The 21,070-nt window shown below is 52.5% G+C and overlaps 2 protein-coding genes across 3 annotated transcripts; both read left to right on the top strand.

Moving 5' to 3' along the window:
- Positions 1 to 24: 24 nt before the first annotated feature.
- On the top strand, positions 25 to 4,673 carry INTS5 (integrator complex subunit 5). Its single transcript, XM_061406646.1, has 2 exons — positions 25 to 173; positions 1,529 to 4,673. Exons 1-2 carry the CDS (start codon positions 94 to 96, stop codon positions 4,503 to 4,505), a joined length of 3,057 nt encoding a protein of 1,018 aa, XP_061262630.1. The 5' UTR covers positions 25 to 93; the 3' UTR covers positions 4,506 to 4,673.
- A 193-nt stretch (positions 4,674 to 4,866) lies between these two features.
- On the top strand, positions 4,867 to 20,269 carry GANAB (glucosidase II alpha subunit). Of its 2 annotated transcripts, XM_061406647.1 has the most exons (25): positions 4,867 to 4,974; positions 8,029 to 8,133; positions 8,279 to 8,387; positions 8,637 to 8,764; positions 11,302 to 11,481; positions 11,954 to 12,019; positions 12,848 to 12,921; positions 13,099 to 13,182; positions 13,269 to 13,365; positions 13,587 to 13,767; positions 14,322 to 14,475; positions 14,694 to 14,929; positions 15,012 to 15,138; positions 15,240 to 15,319; positions 15,539 to 15,682; positions 15,775 to 15,871; positions 16,153 to 16,254; positions 16,429 to 16,672; positions 17,519 to 17,583; positions 17,773 to 17,849; positions 17,958 to 18,032; positions 18,184 to 18,297; positions 18,422 to 18,534; positions 18,992 to 19,092; positions 19,182 to 20,269. In XM_061406647.1, exons 1-25 carry the CDS (start codon positions 4,937 to 4,939, stop codon positions 19,289 to 19,291), a joined length of 2,901 nt encoding a protein of 966 aa, XP_061262631.1. In that variant the 5' UTR covers positions 4,867 to 4,936; the 3' UTR covers positions 19,292 to 20,269. The 2 variants fall into 2 exon arrangements, with proteins under 2 accessions (XP_061262631.1, XP_061262633.1); XM_061406649.1 differs by lacking the exon at positions 11,954 to 12,019.
- The last annotated feature ends 801 nt before the right edge of the window (positions 20,270 to 21,070 follow it).

Raw genomic sequence — 21,070 nt, 5'->3', positions numbered from 1 at the left:
CCTTTTCGCTGGTTCCTTTCGGGTTTCCAGTCAGCGCGCATGCGCTCCCTGCGCTCCGCCGCTCCCGCCTCAGGCTCGGTCTAGGGCTCCGGGATGTCTGCGTTGTGCGACCCTCCCGGGGCCCCAGGGCCTCCCGGGCCTGCCCCGGTCACTCACGGTCCCGCGCCGCTCAGGTAGTCAGAGCCCCTGGCATCTTTCCCTCCCACGCGGTCCCGCGCCGATCCCCAGCTTTCTCGGCAGAAACCCGGATCCTACCTCGAGAACTCGCGTCGGGGTTCTCAGAGATTCCTGGTGCGGTCTTCCCCGAACTCAGGGACTGACTCACCAAAACTCTGGGCTCCAGTGCCCGCACTCCCAAGGTCTCGGTACTGCCTCCCTCTAAAGCCCAGTGTATAGTTACCCCCTATCCTGGCCTTGCTTTTCCAAGAGTTGGGAGTATCAATTCTTGGGAACCCGGGTGCCCTGTCCTTTTTAGACCCGAGCTAACGCAGAGTCCCCTGACTTCATGGGGACTCCCTGAGCACCCAGGCCCCCAGAATCCCACAGAATGCTTTCTAGCCTTTCCCTCGCCTTCCAACGGAGACACTCCCCTCACCGTTGAGTGGTTTTGGTTTTTGTTTTGGAGGAACCAGAGAGGAATGGCACAGTCAGAGCTTACCAGTCTCTAGAGGATGCTGTCTTCTTTGGCAGAAAACTCACAAAGAGGAAGGGAATTTTGTCTCTTCCCATGATACTGCCTCCTGAACCTCTTAGGACTGAACCCATATGTTTTAGGGTGGGAAGGGCTGGAAGGCATTACCTTGTCTCTGCCCTGGGCACCTTGGTTCCTGGAGCATATTGAGGGTACTGGGACGGTAGTGGTTGTTGATGTGGTGGAGTCCAAGTGGTGGGTGGTTAGGGTGCTTGCAGAATATGGAAAGAAGTTTGGGGAGGAAGAGCCCTTAATGAAGGGCAAATTTGGGCTTAGAATTTTCTTTCCATTAAGGGCAAAATCCAGGGTACTTGAGTTGTATGGAGGGGGGAGTGCTGTAAAGCTGAAAAGGTGTGTCTAAGGCAGATGTTATAGGAACACAAAATATACTCAGTTCAACGAATTATTATTTCCCATATTCCAGGGGCTCCAGGAGAAGGGGATTCAGTGTTGAAGAGCAGAGAACTGTTAACTACCCTCTTGGAGTTTAGAGTCTGATTATTTAACCTTGGTTTCCTTCTCTGTAAAATGGGATCATAATGGTACCTACCTTACTGGGTTGTTACCTGTATTGAAATAATACACGTAAAGTACTTAAAAGAGAACTTGATCTATTCCAGGAGTTACCTAATACTGATTCTGTTGTTATTAAAAGAAAAACAGCTTGCATTTATTAATTAGTGTGAACTAGATATGGTGCTTCCATACTTTGTGAACATTATGAGGGAGGTTCAGTTATCCCTATTTTACATAGAAAAATACTGAAGCTCACAGAGGGAATGTAACTTGTTCTACATCTTCCAACACTCTCACTCTGCTTTTTTTGCCTCCTTACAGTGCTCAGGAGCTGTCCCAGGAAATTAAGGCTTTTCTGACTGGTGTAGACCCTGTTCTGGGCCACCAGCTCTCTGCTAGGGAGCACGCTCGCTGTGGCCTTCTCCTGCTCCGCTCTTTGCCACCTGCTCGGGCTGCCGTGCTTGACCACTTGCGAGGTGTCTTCGATGAGAGTGTCCGGGCCCACCTGGCTACCCTGGATGAAAGCCCCGTGGCTGGCCCACCTCACCTCCGTCCACCCCCACCTTCCCATGTCCCTGCTGGGGGTCCTGGTCTAGAGGATGTGGTGCAGGAAGTGCAGCAGGTGCTGTCTGAGTTCATCCGGGCCAACCCGAAGGCCTGGGCACCTGTGATTAGTGCATGGTCCATTGACCTCATGGGGCAGCTGAGCAGCACTTACTCGGGCCAGCACCAGCGTGTGCCCCATGCCACTGGGTCTCTCAATGAATTGCTGCAGCTGTGGATGGGCTGTCGGGCCACACGCACATTGATGGACATCTATGTTCAGTGCCTCTCGGCTCTCATTGGCAGTTGCCCAGATGCCTGTGTGGATGCCTTGCTGGATACCTCCGTCCAGCATTCCCCACACTTCGACTGGGTTGTGGCACATATTGGCTCCTCTTTTCCTGGCACCATCATCTCTCGAGTTCTCTCGTGTGGCCTTAAGGACTTCTGCGTTCATGGTGGGGCTGGAAGTGGAGCTGGTGGCAGTGGTGGAGGCTCCTCTCAAACTCCCTCTGCAGACCCCTTCCCTGGATCTCCTGCCATCCCTGGGGAGAAACGGGTGCCCAAGATTGCCTCAGTTGTAGGCATCCTAGGGCACCTGGCCTCCAGGCATGGAGACAGCATCCGACGAGAGCTCCTCCGAATGTTCCACGATAGTCTGGCAGGGGGCACTGGTGGCCGGAGTGGGGACCCCTCCCTTCAGGCCACAGTTCCCTTCCTCCTGCAGCTAGCAGTCATGTCACCAGCTTTGCTGGGCACAGTCTCTGGAGAACTGGTAGACTGCCTTAAGCCCCCAGCCGTGCTGAGTCAGCTGCAGCAACACCTGCAGGGATTTCCCCGAGAGGAGTTGGACAACATGCTGAACCTGGCCGTGCACCTGGTGAGCCAGGCCTCTGGGGCAGGTGCCTACCGCCTGTTGCAGTTCCTGGTGGACACAGCCATGCCTGCCTCTGTCATTACCACCCAGGGCCTGGCTGTGCCAGACACTGTACGCGAGGCGTGTGACCGGCTGATCCAGCTGCTGCTGCTGCACCTGCAAAAACTGGTTCATCACTGGGGACCGTCTCTAGGGGAGGGGTTGTTGAGCTCACCCCCACCCCCCCGCCCCGTGCCCTTTCTAGATGCGCTCAGAAACCACGTTGGAGAGCTGTGTGGAGAGACGCTACGTTTGGAACGGAAACGCTTCCTCTGGCAACACCAGCTCCTCGGCCTGCTCTCCGTCTATACCCGGCCTAGCTGTGGACCTGAGGCCTTGGGCCACCTCCTGAGCCGGGCCCGAAGCCCTGAAGAGTTGAGTCTGGCTACTCAGTTATATGCTGGGCTGGTGGTCAGTCTCTCTGGCCTCCTGCCCCTGGCCTTCCGAAGCTGCCTGGCTAGGGTACATGCAGGAACTTTGCAACCTCCCTTCACAGCCCGGTTCCTGCGAAACTTGGCGCTGCTTGTGGGGTGGGAGCAGCAAGGTGGTGACGGTCCTGCGGCCCTAGGGGCCCGGTTCGGGGAGTCCGCCTCAGCTCATCTGTCTGACCTGGCTCCTCTCTTGCTCCATCCTGAGGAGGAAGTAGCCGAAGCCGCTGCCTCCCTCCTGGCCATTTGTCCCTTCCCCCCAGAAGCCCTGTCCCCTTCCCAACTCTTGGGACTGGTGAGAGCTGGAGTGCATCGCTTCTTTGCTTCTCTGAGGCTGCACGGCCCCCCAGGGGTGGCTTCCGCCTCCCAGCTTCTTTTGCGCCTCTCCCAGACCTGCCCGGCGGGGCTCAAAGCTGTGCTGCAGCTGCTAGTTGAGGGAGCCTTACATCGTGGCAACACAGAACTATTTGGAGGGGAAGTGGATGGGGACAATGAGACTCTCTCCATTGTGACAGCTCCTTTGGCGTCTGCCTCCCTGTTGGACACAAACCGGCGGCACACTGCAGCTGTACCAGGTCCTGGAGGGATTTGGTCTGTGTTCCACGCTGGAGTCATTGGTCGTGGCCTTAAACCACCCAAGTTTGTCCAGTCACGCAATCAGCAAGAAGTTATCTACAACACCCAGAGCCTCCTCAGCCTCCTGGTGCACTGCTGCAGTGCCCCTGGGGGTACTGAATGCGTAGCCTGCTGGGGGGCTTCCACCCTGAGCCCAGAGGCAGCCAAAGCAGTGGCAGTGACTTTGGTGGAGAGTGTGTGTCCTGATGCAGCCGGTGCAGAGCTAGCCTGGCCTCCTGAGGAGCATGCCCGGGCCACTGTGGAGCGGGATCTCCGCATTGGTAGGCGCTTCCGGGAACAGCCTCTGCTCTTTGAGCTGCTAAAGTTGGTAGCAGCTGCTCCCCCAGCCCTGTGCTACTGCTCTGTGCTGCTGCGGGGGCTGCTGGCTGCCCTCTTGGGCCACTGGGAAGCCTCTCGCCACCCTGACACAACCCATTCCCCCTGGCACCTGGAGGCATCCTGCACCTTGGTGGCTGTCATGGCTGAGGGAAGCCTCCTGCCACCAGCCCTGGGGAATATGCACGAGGTATTTAGTCAACTGGCACCTTTTGAAGTGCGTCTGCTGCTGCTCAGTGTCTGGGGCTTTCTCCGGGAGCATGGGCCCTTGCCCCAGAAGTTCATCTTCCAGTCGGAGCGTGGTCGCTTCATCCGGGACTTCTCTAGGGAGGGTGGGGGTGAAGGTGGACCCCATCTGGCTGTGCTGCACAGTGTCCTCCACCGCAACATTGACCGCCTGGGCCTCTTCTCTGGCCGTTTCCAGGCACCTTTACCGTCCACTCTCCGGCAGGGCACATAGCCTTTCCATGCTCCAGAAGCCGAGGGAGGTTGAGCCATGAGAGAGGGGGCCAAGGTGCTGCAGAAAGGTGGGAGGTTTCTCTTCTAAGACCTTGGCTTAAAAGAGCGCTGTCACTTTCTTCCTCCCCACCCTTTTTTCTAAATAAAATTTGCCAAGTTGAGAAAAACAGGGTTCAGTGCTTCTGTCTGATGTTTAGGACCAGCCAAGTCGGACAGCGCCTGGCTCAACAATCCCGCCCCCTCCCTCAAGCTCCGCCCTGGCACCGCCCCCATGAGCATTTAGCGTAACCCTCCTTCCGCCAATGGGACAAACGCCCGGCCTCTGTGCGGTCGGGCCAATCAGGAGGCCGGAAGGGGCGGGCGCTAAGATACGTGGCTCAACGCGCGCTGGGGGAGGGGAAGCTCCGGGTCAAGGAGCAAACCCGGCACAAGATGGCGGCGATAGCGGCAGTGGAGGCGCGTAGGAGGCGGTGAGGAGCTCGGATCCCGGGGGCGCGCACGGGACGCCCCCAAGCCCCTAAATCCCGTATCTTTCCTTTCTTTATGTTATCCTGAGACTCCGCCATCCCCGGCCTCGTGAGGACTCTTTGTTTCTCTGGAGCTGGCCTCAGGTTGCCCCAGCCTCCTCGCATTAGATCCGCGCGGCGTTGGGGGCCCCTTATTTCTGGGGCTCCGGACCGGTGGCTTTAGAAGGCCGCAGCCGTGCGTTTTTCTTGGTCTGGGCCGCTCTCAGCCGCCGCCCTCCCTGGCGGATTGCGGCGGTTAACGCTGCCACCTCTTTCCTGCAATGCGCGGGGCCGTCGGGGCGGGGGACGAGACGCGGCCAGGCCTCCGGGAATGCAGCCTGCTGCCCTGCGGCCCCCAGCCGGGCTGGAAGCACCGTAGCCGGCAGTGTTGCTTTCCACTGCCCTTGCCCTTCTCTCGAGAGGCCCGGACCCTGCCCTGCCCTGGTCTTCACGTGGACACCATCCCTGGCTTGTTCGGTGTTCACGGTCGTTGGGCATGGCTGGGGCAGGATCTCGTAAGTTAACAGTTGACCTGGACGATGTTGCTGAAACACAACAATGATTTGGTCTGCGTTCTCTAGTTAATATTACGGAAAAAACGGCTTGAAACAGTCAATCAGTGCCACAAAGTATTTACCAGGATCTAACGGATGTATTAGGGTGGGGAGAGGCGTGTACTGTTGGCAGCAGTGGAAAAGCATGGATCGGAAATCCTATTCTGGAAACCTGTGATCTGAAACAATAAACGGGTGCACCTTTCCCTGCCACTCATTCCTAAACTTGACTTGTGACCACCTCTTGCTCAGAGGCGTTCGAGGCCTTCCGGAGTTCTTAGGGCCTTCCAACAGGTTACATCTGAAAAATCTTCAGAAATCCTATCCACATTGGCATCTCTCCAAACCCATTTTATAGATGTTGCAAATAAGACTCCAGAAAGTATTTAACTCATGTACCTCGGCTTACTTCTGCCTTGGGCCGGTATAGACATGGGGTCAGTGGCTCAGAGCGTCTGCTGCAGTCACTCCTGCTTGTGGTGTGGGGGTGAGGGGCCGCACATGCCTTGCTTTTGAGTTTTCTGGGAGCATTTCTTCTGCTTGTTTTGCTGCTCCTTGTTCCTGCTTGGCCTATTAAACCACAAAGCCTGGTGTTTCCCTCACCTTTCTGTCTGGCCTGGTATGCTTTGCCCTTTCTTCTGGAACTGGAGGGCTTACTCTGTTCCATAATCTCCTTCCTGGTGAATTTCTTTACCTTTAGCTTTCCAGCTGATACCGAGGCTAGTGGTGGATACCGTGTGTTTAGTAGGCCCTACTCTCTGGCTAGCAGGGTTTGAGTGGTGAGAAGTCTGTGTTTTGTTTTTCCCTCTCCTATATGGAACACTTTCTCCAAGTGTGCTCCTAGATCAGTCACTGGGAAAAAATGCAGATTCCCTGGGACCTAGGAATTTTCATTTAACAGTCACTGCTCATAATTCTTAACAGACACTAAAGTTGGAGAATGCCTGTTTAGGATGTACTCAGAATGGAGAATATATCCTTAACAAACTGACTTGCTTAAATAAGCCTGTTAGTCCCTTGTCTGTCACTTGATGGCATGTTGGGGAAGTGGCGGGTTTGTAGTAACCTTAGGGGGACGGTCCTCAGTGAGGCAGGCCCTGCTGGTGGTTGGTGCACCGTGCTGTACATTGTGCAGTACCTGAGCCCCGGGGTCACACACAGTTCAATCCCGCTGGCGCCTCATACTGTTCAGTCTTGGATGAATTATTGAATCTTTTATGTCTCAATGTACCCATCTGAGATCAATTCCAATCCTACCTTCACGAAGAAAACAAAGGGAAAAGAGTTAGTGCATAAAAAAGTTTGGTTCTGAACACTGGTTGCCCATTGGGACTGTTTTGTTATTGTTCAGTCCGTGTTGTGTCCAACTCTTTTGCGACCGCATGGACTGTAGCCTGCCAGGCTCCTCTCTATGAGATTTCCCAGGCAAGAATGCAGGAGTGGGTTGCCATTTCCTTCTCCAGGGGATCTTCCCCACCCAAGGATTGAACCCACATATCCTTCCTTGCAGGCAGATTCTTTACCACTGAGCTGCCCCGGAAACCTTAGAATTATTTAGGGGAGTTTAAAATCTGATGCCCAGGTCCCATTTCAGGCCAGTTAGATCAGAACTTTGGGGTGAGACCTGGGCATTGACACTACTGAAAACTACAGATAGAGTTAAAAACTATAATGCAGTTAGCCAGGCTCCTAGATGTAAATTAGGACTCCGTACAAGTTGAAAGTCGCTCAGTTGTATCCGACTCTGTGACCCCATGGACTATACAGTCCATGGAATTCTCCAGGCCAGGATACTGGAGTTGGTAGCCTTTCCCTTCTCCGGGGGTCTTACCAATCCATGGATTGAACCCAGGTCTCCTGCATTGCAGGCAGATTCTTTACCAGCTGAGCTACAAGGGAAGCTCAGTACAGGTTAGCTCTTGTTATTCTTTTCAAGCTCAAGTGGTGATAGTGGTGACTTATGTCAAAGATACAGGAGTGGAGGTCTGAGGAGCACGATGATTAGAGCGTTGGGGATGTTAGGACCCCAGGAAGTGTGGCCAGCAGGCTAGCTGAGGGTACATCTTTAACTTTTTCACTGTCACTCCCCCTAGCGTCGTGCCCATGGAAAGGCATGGCTTGACTTTGTTTCTCTGTTCTACACGTATGATACTACCACCTCCCCTGGGATTGGCTGCTACTGTGCCTTTCCTCTGAGAGGCTGATGTAACCTGAGTCAATACCTGGCCTCTGAAGGCCAGGGATCCTTTGTCCACTTCCTCTGCCTTTTGAAGGGAAGGTGTGAGTGAGCCAACTCCTCAGGCCTTACACTTAACCCTGGGTCCAGTTTGCCTTCTTTTGCTGTTTAGTGGGAGTCTTACCTTGCTCCCCTTTTAGGGTTGTGGTGGGGAAAGGCCTTCACCTCTGAAGTGGGGCCCTTTCTGACCCTGCTCTGATTATTCTCTGGTCATCCTTTTCCTTCTAGGTCTTGGACCGCTTTGGTACTGGCCTGTTTAGGGGTCTGTCTGGGAATTACCTTTGCTGTGGATAGAAGCAACTTTAAGACCTGTGAAGAGAGTTCCTTCTGCAAGTATGATATTTCTGGGAGACTGGAATGGAAAGTAGGGTAATGTGGGAGGTGTCTGGCAGGTGAGGTAGCGTGGGTCACTGCAGCTGATAGAAGGACTTAGGGCCTTGGGGAAGCCCACCCCGTTCTCAATTGTTTCACTTGACAGGAGGCAGCGAAGCATACGGCCAGGTCATTCCCCCTACCGAGCCTTACTGGACTCTCTGCAGCTTGGTCCTGATGCGCTCACAGTCCATCTGATCAACGAAGTCACCAAGGTCAGGGGAGAAAAGGAAGAGTCAGATAGGGGTGGAGAAATGGCCAGGGGGAATTGGGGAAGGGGAAACCTATGGCCCACATCCCATGCCATCTAACTGTGGGACTTTTACTTTGTGAGGAATTCGGGTCTCAGATCCCTTAGGCAAAGGGCTAGAAGGAGGAGATCCCCTCAGGAGAGAAGTGGGTTCAGAGGGCATTCCTCGGTGTAGCTCTTTCCTTTCTCCACTCCCTGACCTCTGCCCCCACAGGTGGTGCTGGTGCTGGAGCTCCAGGGACTTCAGAAGAACATGACTCGCATCAGGATCGATGAACTCGAGCCCCGGAGGCCCCGATACCGTGTGCCGGATGTGCTGGTGGCCGATCCCCCCACAGCTGGGTAAATTTCCCCTGAGAAACATAGCCATCTCCATGGCCTTTCGTCCTTCCTAAGGAACCTTCATTTGGCAGCTGACTTTCTCGTCCACGTTGGAATGATAAATGAGTAGCACCTTGCTGCTCTCAACCTTCCTTCATCTCTTCCTTTGTTTCAGTTGTTTTCTCTGTTGATTGACTGACTGATCAGGTGGCTTGTGGGATCTTAGTTCCCCCACCAGGGACTGAATCTGCACCCTCAGCAGTGAAAGCAGAGTCTTAACCACTGGCCACCAGGGAACTCCCTTGCTTGGTTTCTCTTTCACCTTTTATCTTTGTGCATTCAGCAGACAAATACAGCTTTCTCAGCATAGGAGGAAATCAGCAAGGCCGTGGAGCTCGCCCTCCAGGAATACAGTCTCTGTAGTTGGTCCCTCCCTTCCCTTCCTGCCCCACCCCACTGTCTTGTCTGTTTCTTCTCTTTTCTTTTCTGTTGTCTTTTTTCTTTCTTTCTTTCCTCCCTCCCTTCCTCCCTCCTCTCTTTCTCCCCACATATTCAGGATAGGATTATTCAAGTACTTGGGCCACGACACACTGTCATTATTCCATGCATGGCTCTCTGTTAAGTATTTAACGTAGAAAATAGCATGATAAACCCTTCACCCAACCCAAACACATACATCTTACTGCCCCGTACCCCTGACTCCTTCAGAGGTGATTGTTACTCGAAAGTTTATTACTCCCTTGGTTTTTGTTCTCACAGTTATGTTGTGTGTATATGTATATAAACATACGTGTACATATACGTACATACATACGTGCATGTGCCAAAGTGATAAATTCTGTGATTTTGTTTGTTTTTGAGCTTTTGTTTGTTTTGAGCTTTGTAGGGAAAGTATTTTAGTAAATGAGATCTTTTGGGATTTCTTTTTTTTCACTTACGTATTTAACTCTGTTGCATGTAGCTTTAGAAATTCATTTTTACTGCTGTATAATACTATGTTATATGAATATTTCCCAACTTCACTTCTCCATTTCTGTGTTGATGGGCATTTGGGTTCTTTCCAGTGTTTTACTCTTCACAGTGTTGGCTTGAACGTTCTTGTCCATGTCTCCTGTCTGCCTGTGCAGGAGTTTCTCTGTGATGTAGAGCTAAGAGAAGAACTACAGAGTATAGAACATGGAAATAATCAACTTTCCAAGATAAAGCCAAAGTGGCTTGCCAGTTTACACTTCCACCAGCAATATATGAGACTTACTGAACTGCATCTTCTCCAACCCTTGGTACTGTTGGACTTAACTTTTGTTAGTGAAGGGCTGTAGGATAATACCACGTGATGGTCTTGGCTTGCTTGTCTTTCCAGTTTATGAACGATACATTGAGCATGTCCTCATCTTTCTATGTTTATCTGTCATTCTGGTTTACTCTTCTGTGAATCGGAAGTTTACGGCTCTGCTCATTTTCCTTTGATGTTGTCTTCGCTGATTTGTAGAAATTTGTTAGTCTTGATACCAGTTCTTTATTATGTACATGTTTTACAGCTGTATTTTCCTGGGTTATAGTTTATCTTTTCACTTTTGTAAAATTATAGAATAATTTTAGATTTATAGGAAAGTTTCAAGAATATTATGAGACTTTTTCTATACCTTGAATTCCTATTTTCCCCTGTTATTTAACATCATTGTTGTATATTTGTCATGCCTAATGAATAGATCATTATTGTTAAGTAAAGTTCTTAAAAAAATTCTTTTTAAATTTTGTTTTCATTTTTTTTAGTTGAAGTGTAGTTGATGTACAGTATTATGTAAGTTACAGGTGTATAATATAGTGATTCACAGTTTTTAAAGGTGTTACTCCATTTATAGTCACTATAAAATATCGATTATATTCTCTGAGTTGTACAATATACCCTTGTAGCTTAAAGTCCATATTTTATTGTTTCCTTAGTTTTTAGTCTTTTTTCTGCCTGACAGTCCCATTTAGGATTCTGTTTTATATTTAGTCGTCAAGTCTGCTTAGACTCCTCTAGATTGGGACAGTTTCTTAGACTTTTTTCTTGTTTTTGACTACCCTTAAGGTATCTATCAATAAACCAAAATTCTGAAGTTTATATTGTCAGGTATATTAGCCTGGTATTCACAGTTTCTAAGTTGTGTTTAAATAATCTGAACCTCAGGGTCAAAAAGCGTTTCTTTATAGTTTCTTCCAAAGGTTTTACTTGAAAATTTTAAGTCATAATCTGTCTGGAGTTGTTGTATCTGAAATGAGATAGGATTGTGATACCATTTGTTTCCTCTACAGAAAATGTGTTTTTCTTATCATTGTTAACGTTTTTCCTCCTGACCTCACTGAACTGCCACGATGTCTATTACATTTCAAAGTTCTGAGTATGCCTGGGTCTGTTTCCAGGCTCTTTATTTGGTTCCTTTGGTCAAACTTGTCTGTCCCTGTACTGTTAACCACACTTCCTGTATAGCTCTTAGCACTTGCCCTTCTTCTAAGTGTCATGGCTACTCTTGGCCCTCTGCATGTCCTTAGATCCTTTTTGATCTCTTTCCTAGGCTGTCTGTCTCTGGCCGGGATGACAACAGTGTGGAGCTCACCGTCGCCGAGGGACCCTATAAAATCATCTTGACGGCACGGCCATTCCGCCTTGACCTGCTGGAGGACCGCAGCCTTCTGCTCAGTGTCAATGCCCGAGGACTCTTAAATTTAGAGCACCAGAGGACCCCCAGGGTCTCGTGAGTACAGGGGTCAAGCACTGAAGGAGACCTAGTGTGAAAGAACCTAGAGGTGTTGAGGGGTCTGGCACTGGGGCCCTGGGAGGAGATGAGGTGGCGGTGCAGCCAGGTGGGGGCTGGGGCTGGGAGAAACTGACCAGCAGGGAGGGTAGGAAGCAGACCTGGCTCGATGTTTTCTCCATGTCCTGTACAGACCAGGAGGCAGTCTCATTGTCCATTGTCTGTACCCTGGGCACCTCCTCGGGGAGGCCTGCCTAGATCTGCCTTTCCCTCTTCCCCCTCTCACACCATCACACTTCCCAGATTTATTTTCTTTCTTTTTTTTGGTTTTTGGTTTTTGGTTTTTGTTTTTTATTTCTTCCCCTGCCCCATCTCTGGAAGTTTGTCGACTGAAACTCACTTTTATGTTTCTGTTTTTGTGTTGGTTTTGTGCCTCCTTTTCCCCTTCCCTACCCATCTCCTCCTGCCCCAGTTTCTTGGATAAAGTTAGTCTCACGCTCGGTAGCATTTGGGATAGGATCAAGAACGTTTTCTCTAGGTAAATCCATGACCACTGGTACTGTATCTGTTCTTCTGCCCTTACCCGCCCTTCACTCTGGCCCCCAAGGAAGGTGCCCCGGACCTTTTCCATGCCCTTCCCTTCATTCGCCCATTTACCCCAGCTATATGGTCTCTGGTTCCTGTCCTCCATTCCCCTAGCTGGGAGCCCCCTGGGAGAAGGAAGATGAAATGTTGAACGAACTTGAGGAGTGTAGGGAGCTCCTTGCTTTGCCAGAGGGTGGAGAGATGCTGCCTGTTTCTGGGGTTCCTGGCTCTCAGCTGGCATGCACTGAGGCCCTGGGCAGACCTGCTTGCCAGCTGCCCTTGAATGCATTCTTTGGCAGAATCTCTTGTTTTAAGTTCCTGCGTATAAGCCTGACCGTGTGTAGAGGTTTGACCATGGTTGTGACTCACTTGCCTTTGCAAAACCGTGTGTCAGCCCAAGAGGCTGAGGCCCAGTGAGGGAAGGTGGGGCCAGAGTCTCTTGGTAGAGGCAGCAGGGCCAGGACTGGCATTCCGAACCCACGCCCTTGAACCTGCCTGCCTGTCTCTTCTGGAACGCTGGCAGAGGCTGGTGGCTGGGCCTGTGTTTGGAAGGCACCTCCAGGTGGCATTTCCTTCTCATTTCCCTTTCTCATGTCTCTCCCCATCCTCTGCATACTTACCTGCTCACTGGGGGTCCCTCTCCAAGCTTTGACATTCAGTCCGTTCCTCCAATGCCTTCGTTCCTTTGGACCCTTGGCTCTCTATTCCCTCACCCCTCCTTCCACTAGCCCCTCGTCCCCGCCCCCTCTGGATTGGAGCAGACAGCTCTCCTACCTTCCAGGCAAGGATCAAAAGAACCAGCTGAGGGCGATGGGGCCCAGCCTGAGGAAACACCTGGGGATGACGACAAGGCAAGTCGGTGATGGTGGGTAGTTGGAGCACGGGGCTGGCTGGAAGGTCGGAGGGGAAAGGCCCACAAGAAATTTGAGCTTATTAGGGATGCCATTAGGGATGGGATTTAGAAAACAGGCAAGGAAAGAGAGAGAACTGGTGTGTGATTGGGCAGTGGTCCACTTTCCTCCTTCCAGCCAGATGAGACCCAGGGGAAGCCAGAGCATGATGAGCCGGGAGCCTGGGAAGAGACGTTCAAAACTCACTCTGACAGCAAGCCTTACGGTAGGGGCTGGGAGAGCTTTGGGCAGGGGTGCAGGGAGTCCTTGTCAGGCAGCAGCTCCGGAGCTTATCTTTTGCTTCTCTTCCAGGCCCCATGTCTGTGAGTTTGGACTTCTCTCTGCCAGGCATGGAGCATGTGTATGGGATCCCCGAGCACGCAGACAACCTCAGGCTGAAAGTCACTGAGTGAGTCCCACAGTGACATCAAGGTCGGGGGAGGTAACGGGTCAGAAGTCAGGGCTGTGGGGAATGTGCATACAGATTGGATACTCCGGATGAGCCTGGATCACTCCCCATGCCCAGGGCGCCTTTGGCGGTCAGATTTTCTGCTTGGAGAAAGGGCAGAGGGGCCAGTGTTTATCCTGTGTGTACCACGGTCAAGGGCTGGTCTGTCTGTCTACCTGTAGGGGTGGGGAGCCGTATCGTCTCTATAATTTGGACGTGTTCCAGTATGAGCTGTACAACCGCATGGCCCTGTACGGGTCTGTGCCCGTGCTCCTGGCACACAGCCCCCTTCGGGACCTAGGCATCTTCTGGCTCAACGCTGCAGAGACCTGGGTTGACATATCCTCCAACACTGCTGGGAAGGTGAGAGCACAGGCGTGGGGAGGGATCAGTGGGCCTTGAGCCAGATGTACGTGCTGGGCCATTTGCTTTGAAGAGGCTGGTAGGGTGGCCTGTCTGGTTACCTGTTGGGGATTGGGTGAGAGACAGGCCTTGGCCTCGTGAGCAGCCTATGAGTTCCCCAGTCACTCCCCGAAGACACAACCCATGGGGAAGGTGTTTCTCTTCCTTCATTTATCATCAATACGTTTTTATTGAGTTTGCAATAAGAGCTAGATCCCTTTATCCATATGGGGAATATACTGTATGTTGAGTTAGGAAAGGAAGAGGACAGAGGTTAAATAGGTAATAGGTCTAGATGAGCTCAGTGGTGGTAAGTGCTGCGAAAGAAATACAGCAGTTGTGGGGGGAGGATGGGTAGGGCTGCTTGTGAGGGGGCTGAGAGAAGCCTCACTGAGGAGGTGACGTTTAACCCCAGCCCGAAGTGGCTCAAGGAGCCTGCTGTGAGAGCACTCAGGAGAACACTGGCTTGGGAAGCAGGAGGGTGGGGTCAGACCTCTCTCTGGTCCTCCCTGCAGACCCTGTTTGGGAAGATGCTGGACTACCTGCAGGGCTCTGGGGAGACTCCACAGACGGATGTTCGCTGGATGTCTGAGAGCGGCATCATCGATGTCTTCCTGATGCTCGGGCCCTCTGTCTTCGATGTCTTCCGGCAGTACGCTAGTCTCACAGGTGTGTGGCGCCCCTACTCCATGGGCCTGTAGCCTGCTTTCCTGATCCTTGTCTCCCTGAGTGGGAGTGGGTGACTGTGCATTTTCAGCAGTCCTGTGCCTCGGCCTGTTCTCTGGCCCAGTCCCGGTGTACCTCCCTGAATTTCCGGGCATCTCCATTGGCTCCAGGTTGAGCCTGACCCCGCTGTGACCCCGTCCCCCCCCACCCCGAACCTGCAGGGACCCAGGCATTGCCCCCGCTCTTCTCCCTCGGCTACCACCAGAGCCGCTGGAACTATCGGGATGAGGCTGACGTTCTGGAAGTGGATCAGGGCTTTGATGACCACAACCTGCCTTGCGATGTCATCTGGCTGGACATTGAGCATGCCGATGGCAAGCGGTATTTCACCTGGGACCCCAGCCGTTTCCCACAGCCCCGCAACATGCTTGAGCATTTGGCCTCCAAGAGGCGGAAGGTAAGAGGGCTGCAGCTGTGGTCGGTTTTCTCAGGCATGACTTCCCTGGAGAGCTCTGACCACCCGTGGTCCTTGCCCACAGCTGGTAGCCATTGTGGACCCCCACATCAAGGTGGACTCTGGCTACCGTGTGCACGAAGAGTTGCAGAACCTGGGTCTGTATGTTAAAACCCGGGATGGCTCTGACTACGAAGGCTGGTGCTGGCCAGGTAGGTGGGTCCAGAAATGAGGGGGAATGATTAGGAGACCAGGGAGCTTGCGTGGAGGCCGGTTTGCCCTTCGTGGGTTTAAAGCCATCCTTGACTTTTAGGCGCAGCTGGTTACCCTGATTTCACCAATCCCAAGATGAGGGCCTGGTGGGCTAACATGTTTCACTTTGACAATTACGAGGTACGGCAGCCTGTCTTTCCCACACTACCTCTTGGAGTCAGTCTCTGCCTGCCAACCCTGCTGTGGTTGGTTGCTTGTAAGATATCAGGGCCCTTGATGATCCTGGGAGGACCCTGAGAGGTGCATCTGTCTGGACTCCCAGGAGCTCTCTGCTCTCACACTGTTTGTCTTCTTCCTCCCCTCTGTCCTCTGTTCCCATTTTCCGCCTTGTGTTCTCAGGGCTCGGCTCCTAACCTCTATGTCTGGAATGACATGAACGAACCATCTGTGTTCAATGGTCCTGAGGTCACCATGCTCAAGGATGCCCAGCACTATGGGGGCTGGGAGCACCGAGACGTGCATAACATCTATGGCCTCTACGTGGTAAGGGACTGAGGCGAGACCGAGGCTCGAGAACTGGTGCTGACGGCAGCTGGTTTTGCCCCTTACCACCGCTCTTTCCTGTTCCCATGCAGCACATGGCGACCGCGGATGGCCTGGTCCTGCGCTCCGGGGGCGTCGAACGCCCCTTTGTCCTGAGCAGGGCTTTCTTCGCTGGCTCCCAGCGCTTCGGTAAGATTTGGAGGACAGATTTGGTGGAGGGACCTGGGTCTGGTTCTAGGGGAGGTCTGTCCATGCAGCCATCCTTTGAGTGGTGCGCTTCCTTCCAGCTGTGCATTTAAAGGGAGGCAGGGCATGGGGTGGCCAGTCCCTGTTTGAGTGCTCTGGTGAACTTCGCCACTTTCAGCAGGACCCTGGGGGCCCCAGAGCAGGTGTGACAGGTCAGAGAGGTCAGCTGTCTTAAGGCCGAGCCCTTCACTGTACGTAAACTCCCTCCCTCTTCTCTTCCTCAGGAGCCGTGTGGACAGGGGACAATGCTGCTGAATGGGACCACATGAAAATCTCGATTCCTATGTGTCTCAGCTTAGGGCTGGTGGGACTTTCCTTCTGTGGAGGTGAGAGGAGGAGGAGTAATTTGGGGCCTTGGTTTGGCGGGAGAGGGACAGGGTAGAGGGCACAGATGGACCCTAGGCTTGAGCAGAGAACCGATAGTCCAGGCCAGGGCCTTGGGGGGTTCCTTAGCCCTCCTTCACCCTCTTCTCAACTTGCTTTCTCTCTCCCCTCTCCAGCGGACGTGGGCGGCTTCTTCAAAAATCCAGAGCCAGAGCTGCTTGTGCGCTGGTACCAGATGGGTGCCTATCAGCCGTTCTTCCGGGCTCATGCCCACCTGGACACTGGTCGGCGGGAACCGTGGCTGTTACCGTCTCAGTACCATGACATAATTCGAGATGCCCTGGGCCAGCGATACTCCTTACTTCCTTTCTGGTACACCCTCTTCTATCAGTCCCATCGCGAGGGGATCCCAGTCATGAGGTAAGGCATTTGCTTGGGTCTGTGGAGAGTGGACTGAGGTTGCTCGGAGACAGTGGGGACAGGGTTCCATCTCTGGGCTCTTTTCTTCATTCGCCAGGGCCTTGTAAAGGAGGGAAATCTGATTGCAAGGGGAAGAGTGAGAGGAGACCAGTGGGGATGAATAGCAGTAAACGTCCCTGAGTGCTTATTGACATGCCAGGGATCATCCATCATGACCTGCAGAGCCTGAAACAAGTTAGACAAGTGTCCTACCCTTGTGAGGAAGACAGAGAGACGTGTAGACAAATATATAAATTTGAAAATCGCCAACACTGACAAGCTGTTTGTAAAAAGTAGAACACGGTAATGGAATTAAGTTCCACAAACAGGCCACGTAAAGATGAGGCCTGTCTGATGAGTAAGACAGCCACTTGTGGTCCGAGAATGTTCCAAGCAGGAGAGATTGCAAGTGCATACATATGAAATGGAAACCAGTTTGGTGTGTTCCAGCAGTGGGAAAAAAAAACAGCGTGTCTCAGGGGTAACAAACCAGAGGGAGAGGTAGGTGAGGTGGAGTGGAAAATACGACCTGATCCTGGAGGGCCTTATAGGCCAGGATAATAAAGTGGCCACTGGAAGGTCGGTCTGCAGAACATTTTCCAGAAGGAGCTGGGGAGGAGGCAGCAGGGAGGTGGGTTGGGAAACCAGATGTCAGGTCCAAGGTTAGGTTGCATAGCTGAAGCCTTACTGGTTGCCAGATCCGGGTCTTAACGCCTGTGCTCTTCTTATTGCCAGTTCCTGGGGTAGCATCTTTGACTTCCACCAAAACAGCAGGTGTCTTCCTTTCTTGTCTTGCTTCCTTCCTAGGCCCCTGTGGGTGCATTATCCTAAGGATGTGACCACTTTCAGTATAGATGATCAGTTCCTGCTTGGTGAGAAACGAGGACAGTTAGTGGTGGGTTGGGGTAGGGCTGAGAAGAAGCAAGCACTGTGGGGGATATGTCTGTGGATGTGCAGGAAGGGAGGAGGGTCAGAGGCTGCTGCTGCAAAGGGGCAGGTGCTTTAGGGTTCCCTCTTTGGGAACCGATCCCCCAATTCAGAGTGGATTCTGCTGTGTTTAGGGGATGCATTGCTGGTTCACCCTGTATCAGACTCCGAGGCTCGTGGTGTGCAGGTCTATCTGCCTGGCCAAGGGGAGGTGAGTTAAGGAAGGGCATGGTAGGGAAAGAAGGTGGAGGTCAGAGAGAGTGAAGAGAGTGGGGTCCTCTGTGCAGCGAGTGACCGAGGCTATCTTCTGCACCCACAGGTGTGGTATGACGTTCAGAGCTACCAGAAGTATCATGGTCCGCAGACCCTGTACCTGCCTGTAACTCTAAGCAGTGTGAGTATGCCTGGCCCAGCTGCCAGCTCCATGTGCCTCTAGGTTTCCAGAAGGGGAGAGAGTGTGTATGGTGGAGTCCAGTTCCTAAGGGGGCACAGACTTGCAAGAGGTACAGCACCGCTGCTTCATCCTGGCACTGGTCTTGCCCTAGATCCCCGTGTTCCAGCGTGGAGGGACCATTGTGCCCCGGTGGATGCGAGTGCGGCGTTCTTCAGACTGCATGAAGGACGACCCCATCACTCTTTTCGTCGCACTCAGCCTCCAGGTGAGCGCGTGGGCAGGGAGCCGCCACCTCCATCTGTCCACCCTCCTAGAAGGCAGTCTTCCAGGGCAGGTGCCCCTCACTCCCTCTGGGGCTCAGGCTCTCACCTGTCCCACTTCCTGCTCAGGGTACGGCCCAAGGAGAGCTCTTTCTAGATGATGGGCACACGTTCAACTATCAGACTCGCCATGAGTTCTTGCTGCGTCGATTCTCATTCTCTGGCAACACCCTGGTCTCCAGGTAAGGAGGAAGAGCTTTCTTCCTTGGCAGCCTTTGCAGGAGGAGGTGGAGAAGGCAATGGCACCCCACTCCAGTACTCCTGCCTGGAAAATCCCATGGACGGAGGAGCCTGGTAGGCTGCAGTCCATGGGGTCGCTAGGAGTTGGACACAACTGCGCGACTTCACTTTCACTTTTCACTTTCATGCATTGGAGAAGGAAATGGCAACCTACTCCAGTGTTCTTGCCTGGAGAATCCCAGGGACAGGGGAGCCTGGTGGGCTGCCGTCTATGGGGTCGAATAGAGTCGGACACGACTGAAGCGACTTAGCAGCAGCAGCAGCAGCAGCAGGAGGAGGAGGCTGGGCCCCGGGATGCGCACAGCTCACTGTGCTCTCCTGTCTTGACCTTGCTCTGCTCTCCTCCTTTCTGCTCTGATAATTGTTTTCCTGCTGGGTATCCATTTTTGCTTCCTCCAGCTCCGCAGACCCCAAAGGCCACTTTGAGACACCAATCTGGATTGAGCGGGTGGTGATAATAGGGGCCGGAAAGCCAGCAACCGTGGTACTCCAGACAAAAGGTGAGTGATCTGGCCTCCGGGTTGGGGACCCCCACCTATGGGAAAGTAATTGCTGTTGATCCTGGCACTCTTTCTTCCTCCTCCATCAGGATCTCCTGAAAGCCGCCTGTCCTTCCAGCATGACCCTGAGACCTCGGTATTGATCCTGCGCAAGCCTGGCGTCAATGTGGCATCTGACTGGACTATTCACCTGCGATAACTGAAGGGATGTTGGGGTGGGGTGTGAGGGTCATGATAGTACTCTTCCTTCTGCCCTGGAGTTTGACCTTCCCCAGGCTTCACCTTTCTGATCTCAAGATCCAGGTTCTGCCAGCATCTGGGCAGGATGAGAGGGCTGTCCCTGGGCTCTGAATTTCTTTTGTGATCTCCCAACCTCTCCCACCCCATTGACTCTAAATCTCCCTTCATCTCCAAATATCCTGTTGCTCTAACTGGAGCACGTTCACCTGTGAAGACCTGGGGATCATAGGGCTCTTGCTGCCCTTCGCTTTCTTTTGGGAGCCCTCAGTCTCCTCCACACCCTCTCCATTTGTTTCCCTTGCGTGTTGATGCCATTTCTTAGAAGAAGATGACCGCAGCTTTTGGCCTCCTCTTCTCCTTCCCCTTCCTTCCCCACCAAACTGCTTCTCCCTCCTTTTATTTCTTCCTCCTGGTTCTTCTCTGTTGTCAGCCCTCCCCTGATACACTGGGACCACCCCTTACCCTGAGAAGGGATGAATGGATCAAAGGAGTGAGGTTGCTGGAAATCATTCTCTTCCCTGGCATCCCAACCTTTCCTCTCCCCGCTTCTATCTAGAGCTACTGCGGTTCTGACAGGGGCGTTCTACCTCCCCTGTCCCTTGGGGGAAAGAAGTTTACACTCCTCAAGATGGGGGTGGGCAAGACTTCTTTTGCCTCCTAAAATTTTGTCCCCTTGAGGGGCATTCAAGATGGAGAAATCAGTTGTGGTTTCATGGAATCACGGTCACCTGTATTTATTGCTGGGAGGAGGCTGAGAGTGGGGGACATGATCATGTGTGCCCAGGGCTGGCCCAAGGCCCTGGGTAGCGGGTGGGGGAGAACTCACTGGGGACAAGTGGGGGGGATATTTGTGGGAATTTTTTTTTTTACTTCCTTTTGGCCCCCAGCTGTGACAGGTTTTGATAAAAGGAGAAACAATAAAGAGAGAAACCATTAATTACTGTTGGTGTCTGGATTCTAGTTCTGGCCTGAACCACAGACCCTTAAAAGCCCAAGGACCTGACATTTTCAGCCTATGCCTTGTTGGTTGAGCAGAATGACTGAGTGCAAGCCTTCATCAGCTTGCTTGATGGCCAGTATGTCACGAAGGAACCCAGCAAGATCGTCAGACTTTAGTGGGGCCTAGTTCATAGTGGTGACTAGAGCTAATGGGGTCCCTCTAGAAATAGCTGTATGTTAGATGGTCTCACACTTAAGACTGCTTTTCTTTATTTAGAATTTATCTTTGGCTGTGCTAGGTCTTCACTGCTGCGTGGACTTTGCTTTAGTTGTGGAGACTGGGGGCTGCTCTTCATTGCAGTGCATGGGCTTCTCATGGTGGCTTCTCGTTGCAGAGCATGGGCTCTAGGGCGCTCGAACTTCAGTAGTTGTCACTCGTGGCCTCAATAGTTTCAGTTACCAGGCTCTAGAGCACAGACTCAATAGTTGTAGTGCACAGGGGCTTAGTTGCTCCTCAGCATATGGGATCTTCCCAGACCAGGGTTTGAACCTGTGTCTCCTGCATTGGCAGACGGATTCTTTACCACTGAGCCACCAGGGAAGCCCAAGACTGCTTTTCTTTAGCAGTATTAAAAAAATTTGTTTGTATCAGTGACAGGAGATGGTTTCCTCCATTTTGCAGATTGGCCACAGTCTTAGAGATTATTTTAACAAGAAACTAGGTTGGTTGGTTTGGGAAAACTACTGCTTAGGATGGTTTATGCCGGTGAGGAGTTGGGGGTGTGTTCAGGAAATTCCT

Source organism: Bos javanicus, chromosome 29, assembly GCF_032452875.1.
Source record: "Bos javanicus breed banteng chromosome 29, ARS-OSU_banteng_1.0, whole genome shotgun sequence".
Taxonomy (NCBI): domain Eukaryota; kingdom Metazoa; phylum Chordata; class Mammalia; order Artiodactyla; family Bovidae; genus Bos; species Bos javanicus.
Note: the sequence above shows the minus strand (reverse complement) of the source record. Positions and strands in the feature narration are given on the sequence as shown.

Excerpts from the sequence above, each read along its gene's own strand:
- GANAB (XM_061406647.1), top strand. The coding sequence starts at position 4,937 with ATGGCGGCGATAGCGGCAGTGGAGGCGCGTAGGAGGCG. Across the intron at positions 8,765-11,301 it reads GCCGATCCCCCCACAGCTGG|GCTGTCTGTCTCTGGCCGGG; the intron begins GTAAATTTCCCC and ends TCTCTTTCCTAG. Across the intron at positions 15,139-15,239 it reads CGAAGGCTGGTGCTGGCCAG|GCGCAGCTGGTTACCCTGAT; the intron begins GTAGGTGGGTCC and ends CTTGACTTTTAG.
- INTS5 (XM_061406646.1), top strand. The coding sequence starts at position 94 with ATGTCTGCGTTGTGCGACCCTCCCGGGGCCCCAGGGCCTCCCGGGCCT. Across the intron at positions 174-1,528 it reads CACGGTCCCGCGCCGCTCAG|TGCTCAGGAGCTGTCCCAGG; the intron begins GTAGTCAGAGCC and ends GCCTCCTTACAG.